This window comes from Mastomys coucha, unplaced genomic scaffold (assembly GCF_008632895.1).
Source record: "Mastomys coucha isolate ucsf_1 unplaced genomic scaffold, UCSF_Mcou_1 pScaffold7, whole genome shotgun sequence".
NCBI lineage: Eukaryota > Metazoa > Chordata > Mammalia > Rodentia > Muridae > Mastomys > Mastomys coucha.
The window spans coordinates 1,620,604-1,638,170 of NW_022196913.1; the positions used below are offsets into that span (position 1 = coordinate 1,620,604).

Below are 17,567 nucleotides of genomic sequence, written 5' to 3' on the forward strand. Positions count from 1 at the left end.
TGAAACACAAGAAAAATAACATTTAACAGTTAACATTGCAAAAGTTCAAGAACATGTACAAACGGTAAAGGAGCAGTCAATGGTCTCACACTCTTGTTGAAATACAAAAAATATTTTTTATAAATACCACATAGAAAAATGTGCAAATCACAATAATTTACAGAAATTCAAAGCCACCCTCAAATGTTTCTAAGTATCAATGACACATCTGGATCTTGACAATGGTCACCTCCAACCCCCTTTCCTATGTGGTTGTTGTCTACACTTAAATTACAGATAATATCTTTACAATTTCATTTTTCAACTCACTAAAATGAAATCAAGACACAAAAATTAGTTTGCAGTTCAGTACCATGTGAAAGCCAACACTGTCTTGAAGTCAACAAGTATTTCACCAGGTAGAACCCGACCGTGGACGCTTCCCTCTTCGGTAGCTGTGGTAGGCCAAGAGTCCACACGCTGCGGGCAGGGCTGTGGGCAGGGCTTCCTGTTACACACTGTATGCAGATCTTACAGGGCATTGTACTCCACACACTGTACGCAGATCTTACAGGGCATTGTACTCCACACAGTGTACGCAGATCTTACAGGGCATTGTACTCCACACACTGTGCGCAGATCTTACAGGGCATTGTACTCCACACAGTGTACGCAGATCTTACAGGGCATTGTACTCCACACATTTGGATGGATCGGTAGGAAAGTGCTTCTGGCAAATTGTCATTAACCTCTTCAGTCCCTGAGAACATAAAATAAAAGTTCATTATGACATGGCTGGACTATCTCTAACTGCCTTTCTCTGTAGTGCTCAGTTTGTCAATGTCCCTCTAAAATGGAGCACTGCCAGCAAGTCCACTCAAAAGGATATCTAGACCAGTGTTCATTCATGGGGACTGTTCATCACAACACTGTTAATCAGTTTTAAAAATATGTATTCTACAGAGCTGTAAAATTAGCCATTCTGAGCTTAGGTGGAAAGAAACACATCAAAGGTGTGGTTCTCTCAGAAAAGTTTTCCATATCTCCAAAGTTAAAGAAGCTAAAAAGAAACTCCTGGGCTGGCGACTGCTCTTCTGAAGGGCAACTACATGGTGGCTCACAACCATCTGTAATGAGATCTGACGCCCTCTTCTGGTGCGTGTGAAGACAGCTACAGTGTACTACGCCAGAGCAAGCGGGACTGGAGCAAGCTGGGCCATCCTGTGTTCAAGTCCCAGCAACCACATGATGGCTCATGGCCATCTGTACAGCTACAGTGTACTCATACACATAAAATAAATAAATCTTTAAAAACAAAAAAAAAAAAAGGAAAAGAAACTCCTGGGACACACAGGAACAAGATCTCGACCATTCCAGCCAGGGTAAGTTTACTTCTGTATATACTACATATTTTTGTTTGAAACTTTTTAAAATAAAAGAAACTATAAGGAGCAAAGAATCCCAGAAATAATACAATTTCCACCCACACTTGAATACATGAACATACACTCTTGCACAAATAGGGTATTTAGAGCAGCAAAATACACTATCTCTAGGTACCTATAATAATCAGGCCTCCTCAAACAGGCTGCCAGAGAGAATTGAGCCCTAAATGCCCAGGAAAACCATTCAAGGTGACAATGCCTCTCTTGGTCTGACCTTTTAAACTTCTTAGCTGGCCATTAGACTTTTTTTTTTCTTAGCTTTCTCACCCATCACTAGGCTTTTTTTTTAAAGGGCTTTCAAGTCCTTATGCAAATTCTTTGTATCCTTACAAACAGGCCAAAGACAAGAGTAGAAACTTACAGCAAGCTACTATAGATTTCTCTCAAAAATAGAAATTTGTAATCAGAAAAGAATCCTACTAATTGTTTAATCCATTTCCAAATTTCCCTGATTACAAGGAATGTCTGTTAAATGCCTTACTGAAATCTCTGTAATACTACTGACTAGTTAGTTATTAAAACAACAGATGATCAATGATCCTAAACCATAGCAATTTTGAGAACAAATTATTTTAAGTTGTTTTCAATCTTAAGTTTACAAAAATTTAAACCACATAATTCTCATCACAGTAAGAAAAATAATGAAATTTAGGCCTAGAATAATAATATGGGCTATAAAAGAGCATGTAGCATATTGCCTGGTACTTTAGGTAGTGTCCAACTCCTTTTCTTCCCTCAAAATGACGCAGGCATCTTTAAACAAGAGATCCATACCTGGAGGGAGGAACTACAGGGCTGGGTATACAGGCAGTAACTGAAGAACTCATCTGGAGGCAGGGAGACAGCCTTAAAAATGGCCTCAGATACTTAAAAGTCCATTATTTAGAACTCTTAAACTCTAAATATTCAAACAGCTTTTTTATTTTTGCTTTTGGGTTTTTTTGTGTGTGTATAATTTCAGACAGGGTCTCTCATAAGTAGCCCAGGCTAGTCTGGGGCTCACCGTGTACACATTCAGGAAGTGGGTTCCAAGTTTGCTGCTGTGCACAGATCAAGTCATTCTTGGACCCAATGAAACCGTGAAAAACAAAGTCAGTTCATTTCTAGTAAAACTGATAACATAAATATCAATTACTGTGAAGGGAGCTATGGTCTGATAGACATCACTGAAACACAATGTTGAGACATTTTTAGAGTCCTTTCCAGCCCCAAACATCGTCCACACTGAGCTCTCTGAGGCCTGGGGTGTGGAGAGATTATCTTTCAGTTAGCAATGGGAAGGGAAAGCATGCTCTCCCACTAACCAGGTATATCTGCTTTAAGATAAAGAACTTCTTGAGGGTCCATACTCAACCTCCCCTGCTGTTGAGTTCTAATCGCATGTGTATAAACTCTGAACTGTAGCTATGGCAACATACATGACATCACTGATTTGGCATCTCTAAGAGTCCTGAAGGAACAGATGGAAAAAAGGTACAGCTAGGACAGATGAGATGCGTCAACCAGCCACCATGCTTGCCCTGAACTGTTCTGAACAAGGAGTCAGCTTCAGGTGCCGTTCCTTAACTCGACCCTAGGCAGCTGCTCTTCAGAGAAGACATTATGAGGTACCTTTCCACACTGAGCCTAAGACTGAAGAGCACAGCTGGAAGCCACAGTAACAGCCCTTAGCTGGAACACTACTATAAATCCTTGTGATAGGCCCGATAGGTTAGCACCGGTTAGCATCGGTTTTAGTATGTGTCTCAGGACATTCTCTTTTTCCAAACTGAAACAGGTCTCTCCAGCTAGAGCCCTCTGGCTTTCCACTCCCACTGTTGTGGGTGATTAAGCAGAACAGCGTAGCTCACCAGGACACTGTGAACAGCTGGGAGCTAGTGACACTGTAACTGACTTCTTAAAACACAAGTCTCACTCAATAGCCAGCGCTGGGCTCAGACTTGTAATCCTCCTGCCTCAGCCTCCCAAGTGCTGATGACTATAGATGTGAACCACCTGGCTTTGTACTTTATAAAAACACACATATCTGAACAAGCAGGCAATGAACAGCACCTACTATGTGCCAATGAACAGCACCTACTATATGCCAAGCACCGTTAAGCTGCAAATAAAAGGAAAGGGGGGGGGGGGAACCAAGCCAGAGGGAGAACCAACAAAAAGAAAAACCTACCCTCAATAAGGCCAGAAAGACAAGAAAAGGTCAATCTGTCCAAGGTGATAGATGCTGTGCAAACAGTGAGGCTGGGGAAAACTGAGCAACGTTAACTGTACTTTAGCAGCAACAGTTGTCAGTATAGATGAGAATCGAAGGCAGCAAGGGCAACTCCGAGGAGACACTGCAAGAATTCACACAACAGAGGTGGGGGCTGTCCCCGGACAGCAACAAGAGGAGAACAGGCTCCAGGTCTCAACATAGAGCCGTGGAGGTTTGAAGGCAGGAAGCGTATGAGTAGGATAATCTCAGGATGTAAGATTATAGCACTCACCGGCCTTCCTCCTCCCTCTTCCCATCCCACTTGCAGGTGTTTGCTTTAGGATCAGAGCTCCTCCATACTCAGTTGCCCCTGTGCTGAGTTCTAACCACCTTCACCACACTGAAGAGGCTCTGCTGTTTCTGGCCACACTTGTAAATGCCCACAAGAGCCCTTGGTGGGTCGTCTTGCAAATCATGGACTGACTTCTATGAGGCAGGGAGGATTTTACGGGCCTATGTCATGCCCACTGGCCCCACAGATGTGTATGCACTATACATTTTCTTCCTCATCCCTCTAAACCATGGCTCTAAGTGAAAGCCATATTCAAAGTTAATCTCCTAAAGGTTACACACATGTCCTCTATGCAAAACTACACTGTGTTATTCTAACCACTCCATTTCTAACGGTCTTTAAAAATCATTATTTGTGTAAAAGCTTTCCCAAAAGCTAAGCTAAAGTGTTTCCTCTGTATTTGGCAGAAATGAGCCATCCTTGAAATTTCTACCAGCAATTTAAACCTAACAAGTAGACTTAGGTAAGCTAATAAGCTATAGAGCCTTTGTTTGATCTGCCTGGTGAGGAAACCGGGGTGTATTTAATTTTGTGAGGAACAGAACACTTCAACTTCATAGTTGAAGTCTACAGAAGTTTGCATAAAACCATACGATAAAATCATATTTCAGCAAACAGTCTCTTGAACTGTTTCCAGCACATTCATAGAACATGTTATACCAGTATTTCAAATAAAAATAGGAGTCATGTCACACACTCTAAGTTTTCACTTATGTAATGTTCAGTAACAGGCAGAACTAGAAAAGACTTAGTCAAGAGCAGCACCGACTACGGCTGGAGAGATGTAAGAGCACTGACTGCTCTTCCAGAGGTCCTGAGTTCAATTCTCAGCAACCACATGGTAGCTCACAACCATCTGTATTGAGATCTGACGCCCTCTTCTGGTACATCTGAAGACAGGTACAATGTGCTCATATAAATAAAATAAATAATTTTAAAAAATCTGTTTCATACTGTTTTTTTTCAACTTCTTGTGACTTTCCAATAATTAGTTTAAAACAAAATTTTCCTAATACCAAAATTCAAACTTTCTGTAACTTGGTCCTTCACTGCAGAGTTTGACAAAGCACCCTCTTCTACCATAGGGCACTACATTATCTAGGAACCTGTCATAAAGATTCCCATCAACGGCCTCCATCCCTAGCAACTAGACCAGAACAAGACTATGAAGCACAGAGCTGCCATCCAATCACAAAGTATTTATTGAGTACTATTAACAGGTACTCTGGATCTGGGGACAACAGAAAACTATGCTCTCACCCAGCACTAGGCCATCCTGTAAGGATTGTGACCTAACGCACTTTCCTGGTGGCCGCACCTGCCAGCAGCTTTGCTGCACTCCACCCCGTGTAGTGCATTCCCAGGCCACTGTCTCACTGCTGCTCAGACTGGATACCTGACTTCGTGGGCTGCTGGGTCACTCCATCCCATGTAGTGCATTCCCAGGCCACTGTCTCACTGCTGCTCAGACTGGATACCGGACTGTGTGGGCTGCTGGGTCCAAGGATTTCTGTCCTTCTTACATCAGAAACTGTCCTTTGCACCACTATGTCAAGAGCTTCTGGAATGTCTACTACTTTTCCATGTGAATACACCACTCCCTTATTTGTACCAGTTTCTTTTCAGAAAATCTGATAAATGTATTTACTTACAATTACTGTGACCTCTGTAATGGTACAGTGATAGAAATTCTGAAAATATCTCTTGACCGCAGAGACTAAACTTGTGGCAGACCTCACAGAAAATTAATACTGTGCCTTGAGATCTGACAAGGCTTTGTACTCAGCCTGTGTAAGTTTAACCTGCCTTTTCAAGAACTCAGAGCCAACCTTACTGTGCCCTGGACTTCCCATGCTGTCAGCTTGCACATGCATAGCTTCCATCTTAAGTTACACACTCCATGCCCCTGACCATGAAGTATGTGTGTATGCTTATGCTGTGGCACTCACTCACTGACATGAGCTAACAGGTGGGAAGCAACCGTAAGCCAAATCTCTGCCAGCAGCGTTGCCACAGCGTGAGGGCTTGGTTTGTCTGTGGTGCTGAATGCTACTCAAGGGTCAGTAAAGCTGCTCCTTCCCTTGCAAACGCTGTTAAAGACAATCAGAAAGAATCCCTCAGCCGATCCCAGCCATGTTTTCTGTGATGTCCAAGCCCTTTATTACGGAGAAGCACAGCACACAGGAACAGAGACAGACAGATCATACACAAAAAATAGGCCAGTAACCACAAAAAACGACAAACAGCAGCAAGACGGGACTAAATACAGAATTCAATTTGGGCTTGTTCTTAGTAAATTAACCCAGAAGAGAGTGTTGTGTTTTCACTGCCCAGTGTGACACTCACACACTTTGGTGCCTCTCAGGTTGTCTTTAATGTGTTAACAATGGCATGCACTTGCTAAAACAGTAGTTCCCAATGCGTGGGTTGTGACCCTGTTAGCAAACCTCTATACCCAAAAATATTTACGTTATGGCTTAAGACAGTAGCAAAATTACAGTTATGAAGAAGCCACAAAAATAGTTTTCTGGTTGAGGTTACCACAGCATGAGAAACTGTATTAAGGGTTACAGTATTAGGAGGGCTGAGAATCACTGTTCTAAAGCCTTTGAAACTGTGAGTCGAATAATCTCCCTTTCAGATTTTGTTATTCAGGCATCAGACACAGTGAGAAAATGTTTGACTAACACATCATCCAAGTCAATGAGAAAACCACTAGAAAGTCACTAACATGTCCCTAGCATCTGCTCAAGGAGAGACTTAGATCCACTCTTTAGTATTCCAAGGCTTCCCTCATTCAACAGGCTGAATCCAAAGCACCATGTCCTCTCCACGGCAGCAGTAGCTGGTCTGCTTCAGACAGCACTTACCAACTTCCAGAACCATCTTAGAGGAGAATTTTCTGACCTGACTAGCCCAGGCTAGCCTTGAACTCGAGATGCCGTTGTGACTCATCTCAAAACTTCCAATCCTCCTCAGCCTCCAAGTGATACAACTACAGCCATCAACCTGGCTGGACAGTAGAGTTAAACAAGAAGAAATTATAGCTTATTCTGAAGTGTTTGCTGCCCAAGCATGAGAACCAGAGTTTAGAGCTCCGTAAAACGTCAGGCACAGTGGTGTTCATCTGTATCTCAGCACTGGGGCAGCAGGCACAGGAGAATTCTGGGGCTTGCTGACCAGCTAATCTAGCTAATCAAGTCCCACGTTAGAGACCTTGTCTCAATGCACAAACCTAGGTGGAGGCTGGAGGGACAGACTGGAGAGATGGTTCAATGGTTAAGAGCCCTCACTGCTCTTTCAGAGGACACATGTTAGGTTCCCAGGGCCCGGGGTGGCTCACAATTCTAACCAGTTCCAGGGCTCAAACACTCTCTTCTGGCCTCCCTGGGTGCAAGGTACACATATGGTACACATACACATATTCGGGCAAAATGGTCATGCACACAACATAGAAATATTTCCTTTTCTAAAAGAAGTGTGGCTAGCCATCCTAAGAGACGAATCCGAGGTTAGCTTCCGGCCTCCAACCCCCAAATGCACATGCAGGCACATGCTCATGCAGGAACATGCACATGCAGGCACATGCTCATGCAGGCACATGTACCTTCCACACATGAACACCCACCCACACGGCCTCCAACCCCCAAGTGCACATGCAGGCACATGCTCATGCAGGCACATGCTCATGCAGGAACATGCTCATGCAGGCACATGCTCATGCAGGCACATGTACCTTCCACACATGAACACCCACCCACACGGCCTCTAAACCCCAAGTGCATATCCAGGCATGTGCTCATGCAGGCACATGCACCTTGAACACCCACCCACATGGCATTCATGCACACACATTTTTTTGAAAGAATATTTTTTAAAGTTGCAAACTATAGTAGTTTTATTTTATTACTTTTTTTTTAAATGTGTAAGTGCTCTATCTGCATGTACACCTGAATGCCAGAAGAGGGCATTGGATTCCATTACAGATGGCTGTGAGGTACCACTTGGTTGCTGGGAACTGAACTCAAGACCTCTGGAAGAGCAGCCAATGCTTTTAGCCACTCAGTCACCTCTCCAGCTCCCCTCCCCCTTTTAATACATAAACTAGAAATCCTCTTAAATAAATTATATATACATATATATGTATATATAGTATACATATGTATCTGTGTATATATACACACACATATATATGTATATATAATTTGTTTAAGGGGATATATTTAAGAGTATATATATATATATGTATATGTATATATATACACATACATATATATGTGTATATATATGTAAATTAGTCTAGGAGGAAGTAGAAACCACATATGGTCTATAAAATTGTCTAATTGTATGAATACTAATATAATCACTATAATTTACCCATAGTATAAATGAGCATGATTAACAAATTTAATCTTTGGAAAGTATATTCAATTGTCAAAAAAAAAAAAAAAAGAGTACGCTTTTTTAATGTAAAGTGTTAGCCTTTACTACGGTCATCTGTGGATTTAAGAAATGAAATAGGGCCAGTGAGATATTTAGCTGGCAAAGGTGCTTGCAGCTAAGCCTAATGACCTGAGTTCAATCCCTGGAACCTGCAAAAGGTAGAAGAGAACCAGTGCTCTGACCTTTATATGAGCACCATCATACGGCACACGTGCCACCCCCCACTCAAAATAAAAACAGTAATTTAGTCCTAAAAATTAAAAAAACAGAAAGTCTTCAAATTTACCCAAGTGTACATGAACTCTATAAAATGCACAATCATTCTAGGAGCCAGGCTGAGATGTCTTGCATGTGAACAGGGCACAAAGTACCCCATACAAATCAATAGTCAGCAATTAGAACTAAGATACAAACAAAGATAATTCATGAATGGTGAGGACCGTTCTCTAGCACAGCATCTGAATGTACTTTTACACTTAGTAGCATAATTTGAAAAATATTTTCATATGCTATTTAAAAATAACTATAAACATAGAAGCCAAGACTTCACTTTCCATACCTTCTTAGGTTACCATACACTAAATCCACATTCCAAGTCACATTATCATAAAACACTCTAAACTGGTTGTCCTAACTAAGCCCTGTATTTCTCTTATGTACCCAATCTGTAATTTGTTTGTTTGTTTAAAGCAAGCTGGATATGATTCATACCAATAATCCCAGTACTCAGGAGGTGACACATCGAGTTTGAGGCTAGCCTGGACTATACAAGAAGACCCTGCTTGAGAACAAAATAAATTCGAAGAGTTTTGTTTTAGTGCTAAGCAAATTAAAAGCCTAATGATTTTCCCTCCCTTCCATCACGTATGGAAGTCATGGTGTCCTTTACTCTGTGAAGCTGAGAGGGAACTCCCCTATAACCTCCTCAGTACACCCTACTCACTTCCAACACACTTCCAGTTGCCTCAGGCAACTGTTATCATGGCTTGAAGATGCTTCCACAGGATCACTAGAAGCCCAGCAGAGCCTCCATTGCCTCCGCCACCACAGCACCACCTCCGCCACCAGCCTCACTTCATCTCTTTGTGCAGAAACTATACCTCATGTTAGCACAGAAGGGAGAGTAGCATGTTTCCAGGGAGGCATATTCACACAACTTTCATTACAGAATATCGTTACAACTGCCCTTCTTTATAAGCAGTGATTAACAACCGCCCTCCTGCGCTCCTCCTCTCCCTTTGTATTATGATTATCCAAGACATGATCTCCTTCTAGATTTTGAGCTGGCTCAGAACAAGGTTCCCCTAACTCCACCAACAGAGTACTAGAATACAGGTGCCTGCCACCATGTCTAGTGAGTGTTGTTAATTTCTCACTCAGCCTAATTAATAAACCAAATTTTACCATAGCCGAGTAGTATCTGGGCTGTGGTGTAGAGTATACAGGGTTCAGTACTAGCCACTGTTTCTGGTGTGCACTCCTCACAGAGAAGGGAACTAGCATAAGCCTTCTTACATTTTAGAATTCTATATTTGGAGAATTAAAGACTGTTAAAGCGAGGCCTTCAAGATGGTTCAGTAACAGCAACTGCTATGCAAACCTGATGACCTGAATTGAATTCTCAGCACACAAACGTAGGAGAGAACTAACTCCACAAAGTTGTCCTCTGACGTCTATATGCATGCCAAGGCACATGCACGCACGCACGCGCTCTCTCTCTCTCTCTCTCACACACACACACACACACACACACACACACACACACACACACCCCATTATTTTAAAAAGAAAGATTGTTAGAGAATATCTTGTCCCTTAAAGCTACTTACCTGAATGTATTTCCGTTGGGTTTCATCATTTAAAACATGTGCAACATGCTTGGAAAAAATCTTTTCCCTGCCAGTTCTGGCATGGATACCAACCATAGTGACACCAATAGGCCAGGGAGCATTCCCAATGGCCATCTGAAGGTAAGCATCGTTCGCCTGAAAGGAAAGTTTAAGAAGTCAAAAAGGCAAAGCATACATGGGCTCAAATGTCTACTTCATGCCCTCCCTGACACTTTATTTACTTCTTGACAGATATTATGTTCCATTGCTCAAATCAAGAACTAAAGCCTGGCATGACTTACAGCCCTGCCCAGAAACACAAATGCCCGTGAAAGCAGAAGTCAATGCTAAGCACGTGAGGCAAACAACCCTTTCTATCTAGCCTTTGTACACTGGAGAACCATGCATGTCAGACTGGAACAGCAGGCAGTTCATTCACGTGCTAACAGATATTCTATTTAGATTTAGGAGCTGGAAGGCAGACAGTAGCTAGCTAGCTTTCACCACCCAACCTGCCATCAGATCCACTCCCCACATAGCATTGTGGGACTCTGGAAGCAGTCAGGAGTGGGGGAGATGCTATGCTTTAACTGCTGGGACTACCACACAGGGTCCACAACAGATGGATACACAAGCCTCGATGGACACTGGCTTACAGGTCACACAGCTGAAATGTGTAAAGCAGGAGAACTTTCCACTTTGACCCCCAAGATTCCACTTGCCAAGAGCCTTGAAATAAAAGCTATGAAAAATCAAGACTGAAACCAGTGAAGACAAAGGGCTTGGTTTACAGTCAAGTCTGGCTAACTGAGAGAAAGGAGAGGAACAGAACAAAACGCAAGGAACTTCTAAAGACTCCCAAGAATGTCAAGTAGGGTGCACACAAGCACCATTGTTAACTGGGAAGTCACTGTCCACCCTAGGGATAAGTGTCACCTTGCTCTGCCGAATATCTTAAGGGTTTAATTTTAAAGGGAATTCTGTGCAGTTTTGGTCATTGGCTCTGGGATGTAACTTCCACATAGGACTTCAACTAATACAACTTCCAACTTCCCACTTCTCTAAAACCCAAAGAGAATTTCCCAATACATTATTAAAATGTACGGTTTCTCAGTGTCATTTATACAAAGCTAGCTCAGCTATGTTAGCAGTTAAGGAAGCTGTGCAGTGGTCTCAAGCACCTTTGCTTGTATGGCAGGACCCGTTCCATGGCATAGCAGCTATTTCTGCACTCACAAGTTCAGTCCCATCCTTAAGGCGAGCATGCCTATACACCACACATGCTCTGAAGAGCCTTTAATCAGCTTTTAAAATAACTAAGAAACACAGGTGAGGTCTCAAGTTTGTTACTCAACACCAAGAGAACAAAAAGACTTTTTCCTCCTACCTGCTTCACATTCTTTCTTAAATGTACTTTGTAAAACTCCTCCCCATTTCAGACAACCATTCTATCAGGAGCATAATCTAGATAATGGTCACAGCAACAGTAACACACAGTTTAATAATTTACCTTCACATATTCTCTCTGCAACATAAACTTAATAATATCTGTTATTGATTCTTTAATATCAGCAGGAAGATTCTGAAAAAAGAAAAAACACAATTAGTTTTAGAAGCTACTATATGTAGTGAAAACTACTTGTTCTACATGTTCTGATCTAAAGCAAACAAACAAACAAAAACGTAAGTTAAAAAATATTTTCCCAAAGCCTCACCCTTTTCCGGAGCTTTCTGAAGAGCGGTCTGAGGTAGGACTCGGTCTGCTTCTGAGTAGCACTGTTCAGTTTGCCCTGCACGCTGCGCTTCACATAATCCTCTCTGGCATTCAATTCTTTAGCCCAAACACCAAGAAGAAACTGTTGGGAAAAAAAATAAGGCTGCAGTGCCACCCAGTGGCGTGTGCATAGTGGCTCCCCAACACAGGGACAGCTGGTATAGAATCATCCTTACCACACCGCCCTTCTAGAATAAGCTGTCATCAGGTTAAGATTTAATTAACAAACAACTTCTGTTTGTTCCATCATGTGCTTTAAAGTCAAGACACCCATGATTTATATACTATTACATGGTGAAGATGGACCACTTCCTCAAAAATGAGCTACCAAATTCCTCAGTGACAGACTGAAATAAACTCAATGTAGTTTTGCTTGTACCTACTACACATAATTCAACTAATCTAGGTTTACTACATATATGCACTTTGATATTCGATCAGTGTTTGAATTATGTTATATACTATTTGGACTTACGCAGAACAGAGAAATCAATTTTAAAATCCCACCAACACCCATCTAATGGTGAAGGAAGAAGAAAAAATAAATAAAACTAAAACTGTGATCCATGCTGAGTTCTCACCCTTGGGTTTAAGTACGGGCTCTTTCCAGGGGCGGGTGACAGTGAAGGCAGACGTGAGGCACACCATCAAAGAGAAGAGGCAGCTCTGTGCTGCCCACGCTGTCCAGACCTACACTGTGTAGCCTAGGGATACTTGGAATCCTGACAACTAAAGTGTTGTATTCAAAACATAAATACTTTAAAATTTTAAGTAACAAAGTAAAATAAAATGTAAATACAAATAAAAGCACTCCTTGCATTAAGTCTCCCAGTCTGCAGACAAATACTTAAATGAATTTAGGATCTGACAATGTTCTCCCTAGATAACTAAAGAGAAATGCTGACAGCAAATACAGGATATAGTAAATAAATAAGCAAGTATACACAGTACTCAAGGAACGGACCCTGCTCCAGGTTAGCGCTGGTCACTTTCTGCACCGCGGATGCCCTTCCCAAGCTCCCTCCCTCCCTCCCTGGTACTTCTCTCTAGGGTATTTGAGGAGAACAGGAAACTCCTTTAAACGCTGTGGTCACTCTCTGCTGCAGTCTCTCCCTGGTTTTCAGAGAGAGCCCACACAAGAAAGCAGACACACATCTCCATTCATTATCCACTGCATATCCAGTGGCCCAGCACTTAGCACCAGGCATTCACGTGACAAGTACAAACACTGGGATGTACGTCTTCCGTGCATCCTTGCGGCACTCACCTTCAGGAACTTGGTGATGATGTCCATGTCCTTGTGATCGTCACCTTTCCCTAAGGACTCGCCCAGTGCCTTAAGAGGAGACAGAAAACACGCCTGTTCACTAACACAGAGCGATTTAAAAAGAAGGTGTACGAGAGAGTGTGTGTGGTGGTGGTGGGGGGAGACCAGCGATCGGTTAAAAAAGGCTTTAATAATACATACTGACCAATTTTTATTTTACTTGTTGAAATTTCTAGACAAGTCAGGAAAAACTGCACATTTCTATGTAGAGAATGGAGAGGTAAGAGCGTCAGCAAGACAGCTCAAGGGTAAAGGCAAGTGCTGCCATCCCCAGAACCCAGGAAAAAGTAGAGAGAGGACAAGCCCACACAGTCACACTCTGCACTCCACACAGAACCCAGGAAAAGGTAGGAGGAGGACCAGCCCACACAGTCACACTCTGCACTCCACACAGATGTGATGGCAGAAGTCCCCGCCACAAACAATGCACACACACATACACATAGTCATAACTCAAAACAGTTTACAGACTGTTGTATTGCCTTTTGCCACATACCTGTGTTTGAACATGCGAGTGCGGGAGCTCAGAGCTGCAGTGTGAGCCTGCTGGGAACCAAGCTCGCGAGAGCTCAGAGCTGCAGTGTGAGCCTGCTGGAACCAAGCTCGCGAGAGCTCAGAGCTGCAGTGTGAGCCTGCTGGAACCAAGCTCGCAAGAGCTCAGAGCTGCAGTGTGAGCCTGCTGGGAACCAAGCTCGCGAGAGCCTGTGCCCTTCACAGCTCAGCTACCTTGCTAGCCCCAATTTTACAAATTTAATATGAAACATTGGTGACTGTTAACAGAGCTGGGCACTTCTCCTAGATGGATAAAATGGCCTAAAATCAGATTATGCTGGTAGTGATAACACCCTATGGGGATATTTCATGAGTCACTCAACTGTATACTTGATTTTGGTAAATTATATTGCATGCAAATATCTTAAGATTGTTTTAAAAATAGAGAAGAAATTGAGAAGAAAGAGAGGAGAAATAGAGGGAGGGAACAAGCCTGACTGACAATCAATTGCTCACTTCAATTATTTAGTAAAAGTCACAGAGCATCTCAAATGAGCAATGGGAGGGGGACTGCAGTGAAGGGGCATCCTCAACACAACCTCGCTCTAGAGATCTCTACTTGTTCAGAAGCCAGAGACCAAAGCAAGCACAAGTAACCGCTTGTGTTGTATTAAACATAAAGCAAACAAAGAACTCTAACCTGTATTTGTTACATGCTAGATACTTACATGATACTGTTTTTTCATGAAGATTAGACGTATCATTCACATGCATCACACTGCCTGAATCAGGAGGCTATATAGTGGCAAGTGTTGGCAGAAATGTAAGGACATACCCTTCATGTGCTGGGACAGCCCTGGGACAACCATGCCACAGAGCAGTTAGGTAGTACTCAGACAAATTAAATATGTGTGTATAAGCCCCAAATTCTGTTCCAGTCCATGTCCATGACTAAGGAGGAGGTGAGAGCAACCAAAGTGCCCACTGTTATAAGAAATCTAAAATACAGGAATACCATAATATATAGCTAACCCAAAGTAAGAAAAGCAAGTGTGGATCTTAAACACAGTATGAAATGGGGAAAAGCAATAAAATAAAGATTACCATAATACACACTATTACTTTACATGCACATAAAAACTGCAAGCTTTTCAAGTACACCACTAGCAAATAAAAGGATGCACATCAATACTACAGTGATTACTTTTGAAGGTAGGAAATGTGAGTGAATGAGAAACAAGGGAGCAAAGCCAATGCCTGCATGTCAAGGAAGGAGTGCACGGTCCAGGAACACTGCTCAACTCCTCAGGAGACCTGCTCCTGAGGAGGAAGGGATGCTGGGGAGTGGGCTGAGCTGGGGGAGACTACCTCTAATTCTTCAATGGTGGTGTTTTCCTCGTGAACTTTCAGGTCATTCTGTGTGTCTTCCTCTCCGGGTTCCTGACCACCCACAATTTCATTCAAGTACTGCTGGTCAATCTTGTCCAAAGCTGCTTTCAGATCATTCCTTAAGCCCTATGGTGAGAACAAGAAGTGCACCAGTCAGGCAGCCTCACTGTGTGTGATCTGTGCTCGTTCATTCTTATCAGGTGCATTCGGGTTGAGATGTAGCTCAGCCAGCAGGGTGCATGCCTAGCATGCACAGAGCTCCCCAGAACCCATAAACTGGTCATGGTAGACACACCTGTAGTCACTGCACTTGGAGGTAGAGGAAAGACCAGATAGTTCGGTTCAAGACCAGCTGGGGCTACATGACTTTGTCTCAACCTTCCCCTCCCAAATACACACCAAAAAGTACATGTCATGTTAAGGGCTTGTCAACTAGGGAATGAGACAAATCACTGTACTAATAATACTAGTATCACTTGAAAAATAATTCTTATAAAAATAGTTAAAAGAATGTATGCACAGTGTTCCGTCTACTGCTAAGAAAAAGAAAACAGACATGTTACATATCTAAACATCCTCATCAAAACCATAATATTCTAATAACAAAACTTAAGTTAATGTGACCAAGTTTCATTAGAAGTCCCCAGTCCATTTTCCCAGGTTACATACATGTATAACCTCATTTCAATTGCTCTGAACTCCCTATGTCAATGAAAAAAACAAAACAAAACAAAACAGTGTTTCTTTAAGCCAGGCTCTAAACTTTGTTTCTACCAAGGTAGCAGGTTGCACATTCCATGTATCTGCGGGCTTGAATATTTAATTAAGGAGAAGAGAACAGGATCCCTTAGCACCAGCTATGAGACCAGGAAGCAGGGCTGGAGATGCTGAGCACAAGAGCCAGGGAGCAGGCTGGCTGGGGATGCTGGGCAGAAGAGCCAGGGAGCAGGGTTGGAGATGCTGGAGATGCTGGAGATGCTGGAGATGCTGGAGATGCTGGGGATGCTGTGGGCAAAAGCCAAGGAGCAGAGTGGGAGATGCTATGTGGCAGGGCTTGAGATTCATAAACTGCTTCACAGCACCACGTTTTGGGAAGGTCCTTCCCACAGCCACAGAAAACGATACACACCTTCCAGGATTTAACAGAACGAATTGATGAAAAGCTAACGAAGCCACTGAGGAGCTGAACAAACACTGCCCTGACACCCGTAGAACCAAATAACCAAACCAGACCACATTTCCTCTCAAGTGCCCACAGAACAGAACAGACGCTGGGCATTAACACATAACCAGAGACTTCCACATAAAATCTACAACTGTTACTTCTAAAAGAAAACACAAAACATCTCTTCAAGCCCTTGGCATACGCAAAGAATTCTCAAGCAGAACACAAACAAAACCAACAACTATTGAGAAAATTCAATTAAAATAAATAGAAATTAAGAAAGAATCTGTCAACTGGGACTTCATTAAAATTGAAACCTTCTGCTCAGCAACACTCCATTAAGAAAATAAGAAATGCACGAGTGAGGATCAAATGAGTCAACAACCCTACCTACGTTCCTCAAATAGGGCTTATCTGCAGCACACAAACAGAACTTCTAACTCATTAATAAAGGACAAACCAATTAAAAGGTGAACACAGGGCTTTCATAAACCTGTGTCTCACCTGTGGGACTTATGGAGGCAGATCTCTGGGGCAGCTGTGATTCCCGAGACTGGGGTAACTGAGCCTGGACACCTGCACTAAGTGTGGGGGTCCCATCCCATGGCCTGTGGTCCCAGATGGAATGAAGAGGAAAAAAATTCAAATACCAGCACTGATCCCTGTTCCCGTGTGTGCAGTGTGATCGATAACCCCTGCCTTTCCTGATCTAGGGACTGTATCCCTTCAAAGTGTCACCAAAATAAACCATTAACCTTACTTGTTTTGTGACCTGTCACAGCAATGAAACAGTACAAACATTGTACAAAGGAAGGTAAGTATGAAAAGATGTTCATTCATCTTCACATCAGGGACATGAATAAAATTATGACGTTTTTACAAATACAAGAAAGAGAATGGTTTAAATTTCAAAGTCTAACAAACCACAGGCTGGTCTTTAGAAATGCCCAGCACTTCTAAAGTGTGCATTTACTCCTTTCTTTCGGTAATGCTGCTTGTAGATATTCCCTGAGAAAACACATTTGCTTAGGAGACTGGGGGCACTACATACCTCCTCCCTGAAATACTGCTTGAGTGTTCATACTAGCAGTGGCCCAAATTGAGAAACAAACTATGGTATGTTCATATAATCAAATTAACTGAGCAATTACAAGAAAACTACCCACAACAGCTAGGAT

General features: G+C 42.5%; 1 protein-coding gene across 2 annotated transcripts in view; it reads right to left on the reverse strand.

Annotated features, from left to right (window-relative positions):
- Positions 1–17,567, reverse strand: part of Prpf18 (pre-mRNA processing factor 18) — a 27,719-nt gene continuing 10,152 nt past the window's right edge. For both annotated transcript variants that reach the window (XM_031358856.1, XM_031358855.1), the window contains 6 exons: positions 15,204–15,350; positions 13,284–13,352; positions 11,958–12,098; positions 11,753–11,824; positions 10,243–10,398; positions 1–739 (listed from right to left, as the gene is read on the reverse strand). In XM_031358856.1, the coding sequence (XP_031214716.1) occupies positions 659–739; positions 10,243–10,398; positions 11,753–11,824; positions 11,958–12,098; positions 13,284–13,352; positions 15,204–15,350 (666 nt within the window). In that variant the 3' untranslated portion in view covers positions 1–658. The remainder of the gene's footprint in view (positions 740–10,242; positions 10,399–11,752; positions 11,825–11,957; positions 12,099–13,283; positions 13,353–15,203; positions 15,351–17,567) is intronic.